This window comes from Myotis nattereri (genome assembly GCF_964212035.1).
Source record: "Myotis nattereri genome assembly, chromosome: 2".
NCBI classification, from domain to species: Eukaryota; Metazoa; Chordata; class Mammalia; order Chiroptera; family Vespertilionidae; genus Myotis; species Myotis nattereri.
The window spans coordinates 167435276-167448756 of record NC_138076.1 but is presented as its reverse complement, the minus strand read 5'-3'; the positions used below and the strand labels follow the sequence as shown (position 1 = coordinate 167448756).

The 13481-nt window shown below is 43.6% G+C and overlaps 1 protein-coding gene across 1 annotated transcript in view; it reads left to right on the top strand.

The window, feature by feature from the left end:
- SPMIP11 (sperm microtubule inner protein 11) overlaps positions 1–13253 on the top strand; it is a gene marked incomplete at its 5' end in the record, with an annotated part of 31582 nt that extends 18329 nt beyond the window's left edge. The window contains 3 exons of the mRNA XM_081084767.1: positions 9530–9652; positions 12520–12664; positions 13111–13253. Coding sequence (XP_080940893.1) covers positions 9530–9652; positions 12520–12664; positions 13111–13159 — 317 coding nt within the window. The 3' untranslated portion in view covers positions 13160–13253. The remainder of the gene's footprint in view (positions 1–9529; positions 9653–12519; positions 12665–13110) is intronic.
- Positions 13254–13481: the final 228 nt, after the last annotated feature.

Below are 13481 nucleotides of genomic sequence, written 5' to 3'. Positions count from 1 at the left end.
GTCAGTACATTAGGTAACTAAATATTCTGCCAGTCCCTGCCTCCTGTTCTTTCCCCCTGATAGAGAACCGAAATAGAAAAACCAAAGAGGAAACTGGGTGTGGGAAGCATACTTTGGTCTATCCTTGACTTCAGAAACTCAGTTTTATCAGGTACCCAAAGTTGTTCAGATTCAGAGGCTAAGTCACAGTAAGTAAATTCAGAGTGCTTCAGTTTCCTTACTTATAGATGGACATAATAATGCCTTTCTTATAGATTTTCTATGGAAATTAACTAAAATAATGTATGTAATACATCTAAGACCTAGCACATCAAACTATACAACAGATAATTGGAAGAAAAGTTATAAATCATAATATGTAAGTTCCTATTTACATGTGGAATATATATATATCTTTCTTATGACTGGAATTTTGTTGTCTACTTCTCAAGACATACTTGCCAGGATAAACCCGGGAAGCAGTATTTTAACCATGAGATCCCTTAAAAAGAAAATTATGCTGGCTGGCTTCAAAGTATATCTCATCCAGGCCCTGAAAGTCTGGTGACTACAGCTACCACAGAAGAGCACCCCTAACCAGTAACCAGAACTCTCATGTCTACCAATCAGTGGATTCCTGCCCCTCCCAGACGCACTCTTCCTGATCCTAACACTGGTTACCCCTGCAAATTCAGCCTAGCTTCCAGAGTTCATTCACCTTATGCCCAAATTTCTTGTACATAAGCTTTCCCTTCTCTGTCCTGCCCAGGGGAGCTTGGCCCCATATCTGTCCTTTCCTTTGCTGAATTTCTCTCGCCATTTTAAACCCTGCTCTCCTATCTACTCTTAGCTTCTTACCTGGACACTTCTCTTGGTCCAGGAGTGTCTTGGTCTTAGCTTCAGACAGATTAGCTCTTACCTGGCCCTTTGCTGAAACAACTCCCTTGCCTTGTTATATGAAACCCTAGGTCAAGATAGACCTTATCATAACACAAATCTACACTCACTGTTCATTGACAGAAGTTTCAGAGGCAAGTTGATGGGGTTGGGGGGTAAGAGAAATTATGCTTGTTCTTGTCTAGAGACCAATGACCTCTCCCTGCCACTCTCCAGTGACAGCCCTCTAGCCACAGACACAGTGACATCCAAGCTGTGCACATCCAAAGGACCTCACTCCATCTTCCTCTACCGCTGCCTTTATTATTCCTCCTCCCATAGGAATTCACTAACTAGTCCTCAGAGTTGCTCTTGCTTCCAATTCCAAGTGAATCTCTTCAAAGAAAGCCTAAATCCCAAGTCTTTGGTAAAAACTGAGCACATCTTATTTGCACTATCGTTTTCTGGATCCTGCCAGAGGGTGTAATAGGTAGTTTTCACCGCCCTGGCTGGAATGTCCTCTTCTCAATCTCCTAGGTCTCCTGGTCCTCCAGCTGCCCGTTCTGTGACTCATCTGCTAGGAAACAGCTGGCATGTCATTCTTAGACTCCAGCAGAGGGCACTGTAGTTCTGGCTTTTCAAAGTTTCTGCCTGAAACTAGAGGGGAGATGATACTCAAGCTGCTCATAACTGCAATCATCCAAAGCCTAAGGGATGGGCACCTCTGGGTGGGTGTCTGTGCTGCAGCAGACAGCCACTTTTCGCAATAAGCTCAGCCTTTCCCCAGTGGTCTTCCCCCACAGAGACTGATCCAGTCCACTGCAAAGCAACCGCCAGGTTCCAGTAATCTTCCCCCATGTTGGCCATAGGAAATGATATTCCACATTTCAGTGGAGCTCAGGCAGCCAGGACTCTGCCTCTGGATCAAGGTAATGATATCATGTCCCACACCCAACTCAAGGCTGCTCTGGGGTCTCTCGAGCAGACACCCTCGACGAGACTCCCAATGAGCTGTACGTAAAGGAGCTCACCAAAAGGATAGTTCTGTCTATAGATTCAATGCAATCCCAATTAAAATACCAACGGCATATTTCACAGACCTAGAACGCACTTGCCAAAAATTCATCTGGAACTAAAAAAGACCCCGAATACCTGCAGCAATCCTGAGAAAGAAGAACAAAGTAGGAGGGATCTCAATACCAGATATCAAGGGGTATTACAAAGCCACTTGTTCTCAAAACTGCCTGGTACTGGCACAAGAACAGACATATAGACCAATGGAATAGAATAGAGAACCCAGAAATAGACCCAAACCACTATGCTCAATTAATATTTGACAAAGGAGGCAAGAGCATACAATGGAGTCAAGACAGTCTTTTCAATAAATGGTGTTAGGAAAATTGGACAGATACATGCAAAAAAATGAAACGAGACCACCAACTTTCAAAATGGATAAAGGATTTAAACGTAAGAAGGGAAACCATAAAAATCTTAGAGGAAGCCACAGGCAGCAAAATCTCAGACATATGCCGAAGCAATATCTTCACCGGTACAGCCCCTAGGGCAATGGAAACTAAAGAGAAAATAAACAAATAAACAAATGGGACTACATCAAAAGAAAAAGCTTCTGCACAGCAAAATAAAGCTATCAACAAAACAACAAGAAAGCCCACTGCATGGGAAAACATATTTGCCAATGTTATATCTGATAAGGGTTTAATCTCCAACATTTACAGGGAATGTACAACTTGGCAAAAGGAAGATAAATAATCCAATAAAAAAATGGGCAACGGACCTACATAGATACTTTTTAAAAAATATATATTTTATTGATTTTTTTACAGAGAGAAAGGGAGAGGGACAGAGAGCCAGAAACATTGATGAGAGAGAAACATCGATCAGCCGCCTCCTGCACACCCCCCACTGGGGATGTGCCCGCAACCAAGGTACATGCCCTTGACCAGAATCGAACCCAGGACCCTTCAGTCCGCAGGCCGACGCCCTATCCACTGAACCAAACCGGTCAGGGCTACATAGATACTTTTTGAAAGAGGACATAAGGAAGGCCAAGAGACATATGAAAACTTGTTCAAAGTCACTAATTATCTGAGAGATGAAAATCAAAATGACAATGAGGTACCATCTCACACCTGTCAGAATGGCTATCATCAACAAATCAACAAACGACAAGTGCTGGCGAGGATGCAGAGAAAAAGGAATACTCGTGCACTGCTGGTGGGAATGCAGACTGGTGCAGCCACTGTGGAGAACAGTATGGAGTGTCCTCAAAAAACTAAAAATGGAACTTCCATTTGACCCAGTGATCCCACTTCTAGGACTATATCCCAAGAAATTAGAAACACCAATTAGAAAGGATATGTGCACCCCTATGTTCATAGCAGCACAATCTACCATAGCTAAGATTTGGAAACAGCCTAAGTGCCCATCAGCAGATGAGTGGATTAAAAAACTGTGGTATATCTACACAATGGAATACTACGCTGCTGTAAAAAAGGAAGGAACTCCTACCATTTGCAACGGCATGGATGGACTTGGAGAGCATTATGCTAAGTGAAGTAAGTCAGTTGGAGAAAGATAAATATCACATGATCTCACTCATTTGTGGAATATAGTGAACACATAAACTGATAAACAAAAACAGATCCAGAGACACAGAAGCATATTTCAGACCATCAAACCTCAGAGGAAAGGCCAGGAGGGTGGGGGGGGAATAGGGAGAGATCAACCAAAGGACTTGTATGCATGCATATAAGCATCACCAATGGACACAGACACTAGGGGGGGAGGGCATGAGTGGGCAGGGGGGTGGCTAATGGGGGGCTAAGGACACATATGTCTTAATAAAGAAAAAAAAAAGGATAGTTCTGCCTGACTGGTGTGGCTCAGTGGTTGAGTGTTGACCTGTGAACCAGGAGGTCATGGTTCGATTCCCAGTCAGGGCACATGCCCAGGTTGCAGGTTTAATCCCCAATAGAAGGTGTGCAAGAGGCAGCCAATCAATTATTCTCTCTCAACATTGATTTTTAACGTATCCCTCTCCCTTCCTCTCTGAAATCAGTAAAAACACATATATTTTTTAAAAAGAGGCTAGTTCTCTCAGTCCACATTTCCCCTTAGTCCTTGGTCTTTCCTGGATGTTCTGATTAGATTATTTCCGGAGTCAGTTTGGTGTGGTGGCTAAGAGCATAGGCTCTGGAGCCAAACTGCTTGGGTTAAACTCATGTCTCTTCCCTACATCAGTCACGTGACCTTGGGGAAATTGCTAAACTTCTCTGGGCTTCTGTTTCCCTGTTTGTAAAGTAAGATGATAGTGCCTATCTTTTATAGTGCTGCTGAGCACAGTCACTAAGCATTAGCTCTTTTTGTTGGTACCTGAAGATCCACATGATCCATTTTATGCCAGCCGTCTGCAACCAGCACTACCTCAGCCTTTCTGTGACCTCACGCTCACCTTCCTCCCCGCTGTCCAGGATCCTGAGCAAGCGCACCACGTTGAGGAAGATATTTTTGGACATGGATGCAAAGGAACTCCCACCACCTGTGACATGTGCCCTGTGGATTGGTCTGTTTCCCTGGGCTCATGTTCCTGTCCACTTCCTCCTGAAGCACTGGCAATTTCCTTGTATCAGGGAAGACAGTAAGTCATTGTAAGATAGCCTTCCAAACACACGTCAGCCCATTGCAGTCCATCTTAATGCCCCAGCCAACTTCAAGGAGTTAATACCCAGCATTGGGTGTTACCTTCTGAGCAGGAGTCATTTGTTATGTGCAGGAAGTACCACAACATTTCTCTCAAGCTGATCTTATATGATTTTCTAGTCAGGGTGGTATTACTCTGCTAGAAGTAACACCAAGTCTAAGACAACTGCAAGTAATGAGTATTAGATATTACCACCACTGTGTACTAAGCATCTGGAACAGGCAGGCAAGTACCACAACCTGGAAATCAGAATTCTGGGAGCCTCTGAGGCACACACATTTTAAAAATTCTTCAACCTGCCGAAACCGGTTTGGCTCAGTGGATAGAGCGTCGGCCTGCGGACTGAAGGGTCCCGGGTTCGATTCCGGTCAAGGGCATGTACCTGGGTTGCGGGCACATCCCCAGTGGGAGATGTGCAGGAGGCAGCTGATTGATGTTTCTCTCTCATCGATGTTTCTAACTATCTCTCTCCCTTCCTCTCTGTAAAAAATCAATAAAATATATACATATTTTTAAAAACTATGTGGGGGAGCTCTTTAAAAAAAAAAAATTTCTCAACCTGAAAATATTGTGGCAAATCAGCCACAGTTCCCACTAACCAAGAGGCAATGGGCAAAGTAGTGGATAACTAAAAATGTTGCAATGAGCCTTAACCGGTTTGGCTCAGTGGATAGAGCGTCAGCCTGCGGACTCAAAGGTCCCAGGTTCGATTCCGGTCAAGGCCATGTACCTTGGTTGCGGGCACCTTCCCAGTGGGGAGTGTGCAGGAGGCAGTTGATCAATGTTTCTCTCTCATGATGTTTCTTACTCTCTATCCCTCTTCCTTCCTCTCTGTAAAAAAAATCAATAAAATATATTTAAAAAAAAATAAAAATGTTGCAATGACTCCATTGTCCCTGGGAAGCCTATAATATTGTGAAATTTGCAATATTAAATTGGATAAGTGAAAGATCCACCCATGTACTTTTGCATCACCCCAGAAGTCCTTCACAGTCCATTCAGGGTATTAAAGGTGGTCTATGGTAACTCCCATTTCGTGGCCCATTTCTAGAAGAAACTGTCCAGAGTACTCCATATCTATTTAGCCCCCAAAACCATATGAAGCATGGTATTAACTGGATGAAAAACCTCCTCTGTTATACCACCTACCAACAAAATGATGGAGTCTACTACCTTGCCACAGTGAAGCTTGCTTATAAAGAGCTCGTTGCATCCCTCTACCCAAAACATGCCCTTTCACAGAGTCTGTGGCATGATTCTTACCTACCCGTCACCACTCTTCACCTCAGGTGGCTTCCAAACCTGGAAGCTTCAAGAAGCTATAGTTACCAAAAATATCTCCCAGCCTGCCAAAAACTGATGCGAGGAGTACGTCAATGGCTGCTTGATTCAGGAAAAAGGTATCCACATGGGTGCTATTGTCCAGCACACCTCCAAGCACACTATAACCATCCATATGAGAAGCTGGGAATCTACTATTTGGAAACAGATAATAGAGAATATCATCTGGTTGTACCCTTAAGGACGATCTGTCTGAGGCCTTAGGACAGATAAAGAGCTCCCACTGTCACCTGCACCCAGACCAACAGTTACTACAGGCCAGATCCCATGGCCCACTAGAAATATGCTCCTGCTCTTTCTCTTCAGTTTACATCTGCTTACTCCCACTCCCTACTCTCCCAAAGTCAAACCACCAAACTCAAATGACACTGCTCCCAGGAACTAGCCCCTCTCGTTGCGGTAACCTGTGACGAAGCACAGACCAGCCCCCTGGTCAGGCCAGGCTTCCAGAACTCTATACCTGCCGCCTTTCCAAGTCCCCAACTACCTGTAGAGGGAGGGGATTCAAACAGTGTCCCACCCTGGCAGTGTCATTATCTCAGAGAATATTAGAGGGCACTTCCGTAGGAGTGCAAAAGGGAGGGAGGAGAGACAGAGTTGAGGGAGTGGGGCCAAGCCATGAAGAAGGGGGAAAGCAGCAGCTGGGGAAGAACCAGAAAGGAAGTGGCATCCCCACCCTCCACCAGCGGCGAGGCAGCAATCTCAACAATTTTCACAGAGAACGGCCAATTTTCATCCAGTTCCTGACAGCTCAGGATTCAGAAGGGTAAGCCAAATCCTATTTAAGCAGAATATGAATTTGTAAAAAGAATATTGGTGGGATTATATCAAACTAAAAAACTTCTGAATGGCATATAAACAACGAAATGAAAAAACAACCTGCAGATGAGAGAGAATATTTGCAAACCATATATTTTGATAAAGGGTTAAATCCAAAAAAATATAAAAAACTCATAACTTTAGCAAAAAAAAAAAAAATCTGATTAAAAAATGGGCAAAGGAACTGAAAAGACATTTCTCCAAAGAAGACACACAAATGGCCAACAGGCATTTTAAAAGATCATTAATCATCAGGGAAATGCAAAATAAAACCACAATGAAATAACACCTCACATGTTTAAAAAAACAAACATGAAAGATTAAGTGTTGGTGAAGATGTGGAGAAAAGGGAACCCCCGTGCACTGTTGGTGGGAATACAAATTGGTGCGGCCGCTATGGAAAACAGTATGTAAGTTCCTTCAACAATTAAAAAGAGAACTACCATATGATCCAGCAATTCCATTTCTGGCTATATAACCAAAGGAATTGAAATCAGGGTTTCAAATTGATATCTGCATTTCCATGTTCATTGCAACATTATTCACAATTCCCAAGACATGGAAGCAACATAAATGTCCACAATGCATGAATAGATCAAGAAAATGCAGTATATGTATACAGTGGAAATCTGCCATTTGCAATCACCTGGATGAACCTGGAAGACACAGAAGGCCAAATACTACAAGATACCACTTATATGAGGAACCTAAAATAATCAAACTCAGAAGCAGAGAGTAGAATGGTGTTGCCAGAGGCTGGGGGAAAGGGCATTGGGGGTGGGTGGGTTGGGGTGGAGGGCAGTAGTCAAAGGGTACAAGTTTCAGTTCTACAAGATGAGTAAGTCCTGGAGATCGATGCAGCATAAAGCTTGTAGTTCAATTGCTAAAAGTTTGCTAAGAGGGTAAATCTTGTTAAATGTTCTTGTAACAATAAAGAGAGTGGGAGGAAATCTCTGGAAGGAATATAAACGTTTATGGTATAGATTTTAGTGATGGTTTCATAGGTGTGTGCTTATCTCCAAACTCATTAAGTTGTATAAAATATGTACAACCATGTCAATTACACAACACAGTAAAAAAATAGTTTTTAAAATATTTGGAAATAAAAATTTCAAAAAGTTTAAATTTTAAAAAGCAGAAAAAAATATTGGGAAGCACATAAAAGCTGTAGAAGGAACGGAGAACCAAGCTTGATGGATAGTAACCAGGAAGGAACACTGTTCCGGACCATGCTGCAGACCTGGTCAGGCACAGCTACTGCAATCGGTGCTAGGGCAGGCACCACTGGCTCCCAGGACGCGGGGCCCTGCACGCTGTGCTACAGACAAGCAGGTTCACTGCTGCAACTTCCCACCAACAGAAAAAGGCTTTACTAACCCCTGCTTCTTTTCAACCTCATCTTTGATTCAAAATCTGGAACAGATGTATTTGTCCTAGCCAAACTTTCTGCCCAGGCCCTGGCTGTAAGAGTGGCTAAGTATCGTAGCCCAGCGATGTTCAACTTTGTTCATCTCGTGGCACACAGAAACTACTAAATGTCTGTGGCACACCAAAATATGTATTTTTTGCTGACCTGACCAAAAAAAATATGTATAATTTTGATTCATTCACACCAAATGGCTATTGCTGTGTTGGCTGTTGTCATTTTTTTATTTGACAAAAGGGAAAAGAGGTCAATGCCCCTGACTAAATAGTCAGGTATTGCATGTTTTACAAATTCGTGCAGCACACCGGTGTGCCTCGTGTCCCGCAGCACACTGGTTGAAAACCACGTCTTACTCTGCTCAGGGTGCTATAACAAAATACTATAGACTGGGTGGCTTGTAAACAACAGAAATTTATTTCTCACTGTTCTGAAGGCTGAAGGCCAGATCGGGGTGCCAGCATGGTCGGGTGAGGGTCCTCTTCCAGGTCGCAGACTTCACTTTTTGTCTTCCCATGGTGGAAGGGGTGAAGGAACTCTCTCAGGCCTCTTTTCTAAAGACACTAATCCCACTGATGAAGGCTCTGTCCTCATGACCTAATCACCTCCCAAAGCCCCCACCTCCAAATACCATCACTTTGGGCATTAAGTTTTCAAAGTATAAATTTGGAGGACACAAACATCCAGACCATTACACTGGGTAAGGAAGATCTGGTCTTTTCAGCCTAGCGATATATAGGTTTTGCCTCAGAGGGGAGTCCCAAGCCCTCATAAGAATACTAGATCTACACTCTACTACTCTGCCCTACCCCACCCTGCCCTACTCTCCGCTAGCCCCATCCCGTCCTTTCCATTTTACTCAACACGAATCAGGCTCCAGATCAATAGCAAGCTGGGCCCTCTCTAATACTTTTAACACTTGCTGTCCTGCTGCCTGAAATGTTCTTTCTGATACTACCATGTCCCACAGACAACTCCTTACCCTCCAAGACTCAGCTCAAACATAACTTTCCCTTTAGACCAATTAGAGGTCTGCAAATACACCAGTCCCCAAAAGGGATTGCCTAGCCAGATCAAGTGCCTTTTTTCACCTGCACTAACCCTAAATATCTGTATCTTGATTTCAGCAGGAGGCCACTCAAAGCCCAGGAGACAGGGAGGAGCAAGAAAGTGGGGAAGGTCTCTTGATCTCCGGATTCTCCCTCCCTCCCCTCTGTCACAGGCATTGTGATGTGACTCCTGAAGATGCCAAAAATGGAGAATCAAACGTGTGTGGCTAGGAGAGATCCCTGCCATGTGTGTGGGTGGCATGGAGAGTAGAGGCTCAGAGAATCAAATAGTCCCAATTGTCAAATCTGCTCTCGTTTCAGACCAGAAGGAACCGGTGCCCACGAAGCTTCCCCCGATTATCTCAAAAGATGGGAATTATTATGTGCACCAGAATAGCCACACGAAGTACCATGAAGCTGTACGGAAGGTGTTGCTAAAGACATGTGAGTACCCCTGGGTGGGCTATGTCTTGAGTTCCTAAAAAATGGCCTGGATGAGGTGGGGCATGGTTATAGGGCAGGGAATAAAAAGAGCCAAGAGGAGAGACTGAGAAGATGAAGGAGAAAGTAGACCTGAGTGGTGGAGTGAGCAAGATAAAATAAAAACTGAATCAGGCCTGAAGGCAGAAGGTCCAGGTTTCAGTCCAGTTCTGCCTCTTTTAAATGTCTCAACTTGAGTAGTCACTTATTCTTAAATTAACCTGTTTCCTCGTTCATTAAAAAAAAGAAAAAAGAAAAAGAAACAGAAAATACCTGTTCTACTAATCTTACAGACTTGCTATGAGGATCAAACCAAAAGTGTGACAATTTAGGAAAAGTACTTGTATATTATTGCATGCTATGCCTCCAAGGAGTGGTAGACCAAGCTCTAGCTTTGGAATTCGAACTGAGTTGAAGTTCCAAACAAGTTGTGTAACCTTGAGAAAATTATTTTAAACATTTAACTGCTCCAAATCATCTGGAAATGGAAACAATACTCTAGCATTGTGTGAAAGTTAGAGAAGATGTACATTTTAAAAAGCATCTAGGACAAATTACTGATACATTTGATAACATGTAGGAACCTCCAGGGAATTATGCTATGTAAAGAAAGGCAGTCCCTGAAAGAGCACATGCTGTATGATAACGATTGTATAAAACTTTTTTCCTTTCTTTTTTAAAAATATGGAATGCTTCACAAATTTGCGTGTCATGCTTGCTAATCTCCGTATCGTTCCAATTTCAGTATATGTGCTGTGGAAGCCAGCACGGTAACATTCTTTTTAAAAATATGTTTGTATTGATTTCAGAGAGGAGGGAAGAGGGAGAAAGAGATAGAAACATCAATGATGAGAGAGAATCATTGACTGGCTGCCTCCTGCACGCCCCACACTGGGGATTGTGCCTGTAATCCGGGAGCAACCCGGTCATGTGCCCTGACCAGGAATCAAACCATGACCTCCTGGTTCATGTTGATGCTCAACCACAGAGCCACACCAGCCAGGCAAGCATGTAACATTTTTTAAAATTATGTAAATGAAGAAAAGATTATTGATTACCAATGTCGGGGGTGTGGAGGTGGAGGGTGTGGCTATAAAAGGCAACTCCAGGCTCATGCAGTGATGGAGCTGTTCTATACCACTACGCTAATAGCATGGCTGTGATATTGTACTAGATAGTTTTGCAAGATGTTACTCTTGGGGGGCAGTGGGTAAAGGGTATACAGGATCACTGTGTATCATTTCTTCCAACTATGTGAATCTGTAATTATCTCAAAATTAACATCTAATTTTAAAAAATAAAGCTTTCAGAAACTAAAAATGACATCCATGGCCCTGGCTGGTATAGCTTAGTTAGCTGGGCATTGTCCCATGCACTGAAGGATTGTCAGTTTGATTGCCAGTCAGGACACATGCCTAGGTTTTGGGCTTGATCCCTGGTAGGGGGTGTGCAGGAGGTGGCTGACAATGTTACATTCTCACATTAATGTTTCTCTCTCTCCCTCTCCCTTCCTCTCTCTCTAAAAATCAATGAAAAAAAAATATTTTAATGACATACATGGCCCAGCCAGCGTGGCTCAATGGTTGAGCATCGAACTATGAAACAGGAAGTCACAGTTCAATTCCCAGTCAGGGCACATGCTGAGGTTGCAGGCTTGATACCCAGTAGGGGGCATGCAGGAGGCAGCCGATCAATAGTTCTCTCTCATCATTGATGTTTCTACCCCTCTCTCCCTCTTCCTTCCTCTCTCTGAAATCAATAAAAATATTTTTTAAATGACATGCATGAAGGATTATCTAAGAATTATTTCTAATAGCAAAACTTTTAAAAAGCTTATTACAATTAATAAGAAAATAAGTAAAAAATGTAACATCTATTCAATGGTGTATTAGGGATTTTTAAAAAATGATTATAAAGACTATGTACTCATATTATTAGGCTATAATTCTAATTTTTAAAAATATAAACATTTTATACCAGTGGTTCTCAACCTTGGCTGCACATTAGAATCACCTGGGAATCTTTTTAAAATCCTCATTTCTGGGCTTCATCCTCCAGAAATTCTGTCTCTTTGTTACTAATGTTGCGGGCCCACCCCATAACCAAGAAACAGAATTTCCGGAGGATGAGGCCCAGAAATCAGGATTTTAAAAAGACTCCCAGGTGATTCTAATGTGCAGCCAAGGTTGAGAACCACTGTTTTATACACTAGTATAATCAGACTTATTCAAATAGTGAAAATACCCCCCCAAAATCGAAATAGGTCTGACATCCTTTCAAAAGTTTAAGAACACCTGACATTTACGACATGACAGGTACTTGATAAATGATACGTATTAGCAGTATGTAAACATGAGGTAGTATACTTGCTAAATTTCAGAGAATTACCTGGAATGAACAAAGAAAGGAACTATTTCAGAGAGGAAGGAAGGGAATGAGGATGATTAAGCGTTTAAAAAAAAAAAAAGCCCTGGCCACTCGCTCAGTGGTTAGAGCATCAGTCTGCAGACTGAAGGGTCGAGGGTTTGAACCTGTGGACCCATCTTGCATACTTCCCAAGTGGGTTGACCACTTGCTTTTCCACTATTTTAGCATGTGGGGGAAGCTCTCTAGGAGACGGGCTTAGTAGCAGCAGGAAGAACCAAAACTGATTCAACTGACCATGAAGGGTGTGAGATGCTGGAATCCGGAAGTAAAGCTGGGTGTGGTGACCAACCTCCTAGGACTTCTCAGCACCTGGTCAGGCCCAGTTGCTTGTCCTGCCCTGAGCCACGAAAGGGGGTACAGAACTAAAAGAAATGGGATAACTTGTGCTTTCCAAAACCTTTCAGTCCCCAATCAAGTCTTTAGAGTCCCCTTGACTGATGCTCAGAACTTCAGCTTCTGGAGGTCAAATGAGCCAGGAGTGCGCCCAGAAGACACCATGCCGTGGATCCGGAGCCCTCGCCACTGCCTCATTAACAGCCCGATGACCAGGTTAGGCAGGGAGGGATGTGGTGGGGAGACTATTCCCTCCACTCAAATCCTTGGAGACTGTTTCATCTCTACTCAGAGTTAGGGAATAGAAGAGGTATTTTGAGTCTTACCAGGGAAAGTGGCCCCAAAATTTGGGCAGTGGTGGCAAAGGAGGTAAAGATTTATCTGTGTCTTTGTTTCGCCATGTGGATATGACTTCTGAGCAGGCACAAGACAAGTGTCTACAGGATTCCTGTGGGAATCCTCCCCGTTGCTGCCTCCCGCCCTCCAGCCACTATCCATTGGCAGTAGTCCTACTTCCTCATCACTACCCCTGCCCATTCTGCCCTGAGATAGTCTTGACCTATGTTTAAGGACCCCCGCCACACACACACACACACACACACACACACACACACACACACACGGGCCTAGCCTGACTGAATCTGAGACCCTCTCTTTTCCAGGTTTATGGATCACACTATCCTCAACGACAGACTATTCAGTCTGTATTGAGCAAGATGTGCTTGCAGAAAGACAGGATGGTCCGTGGAAGGAGGACAAAGAAGGGGAAAGAGGAAAAAGGAGTCCTGGCTCTGATGGCTGACTAATGGAAAAGTAAACTTTAGATTGGACCAGAAGTCACTCCTATGCTCTGAACGTGAGGGGGAGGGAAACGGTTCCAGTGCCCAAATTCCCGTGAGGTCAGGTATGTGAGAAGTTCTTGAAGCAGCCAGAACTTGGTGTTTGCTTGGGAGGGGCCAGGGCACTGGAAAGACCACCACAGGGGGTCCTGACCTCATGCGTGGAAGAGGCCAGAGTAACAGATCTGGGAAGT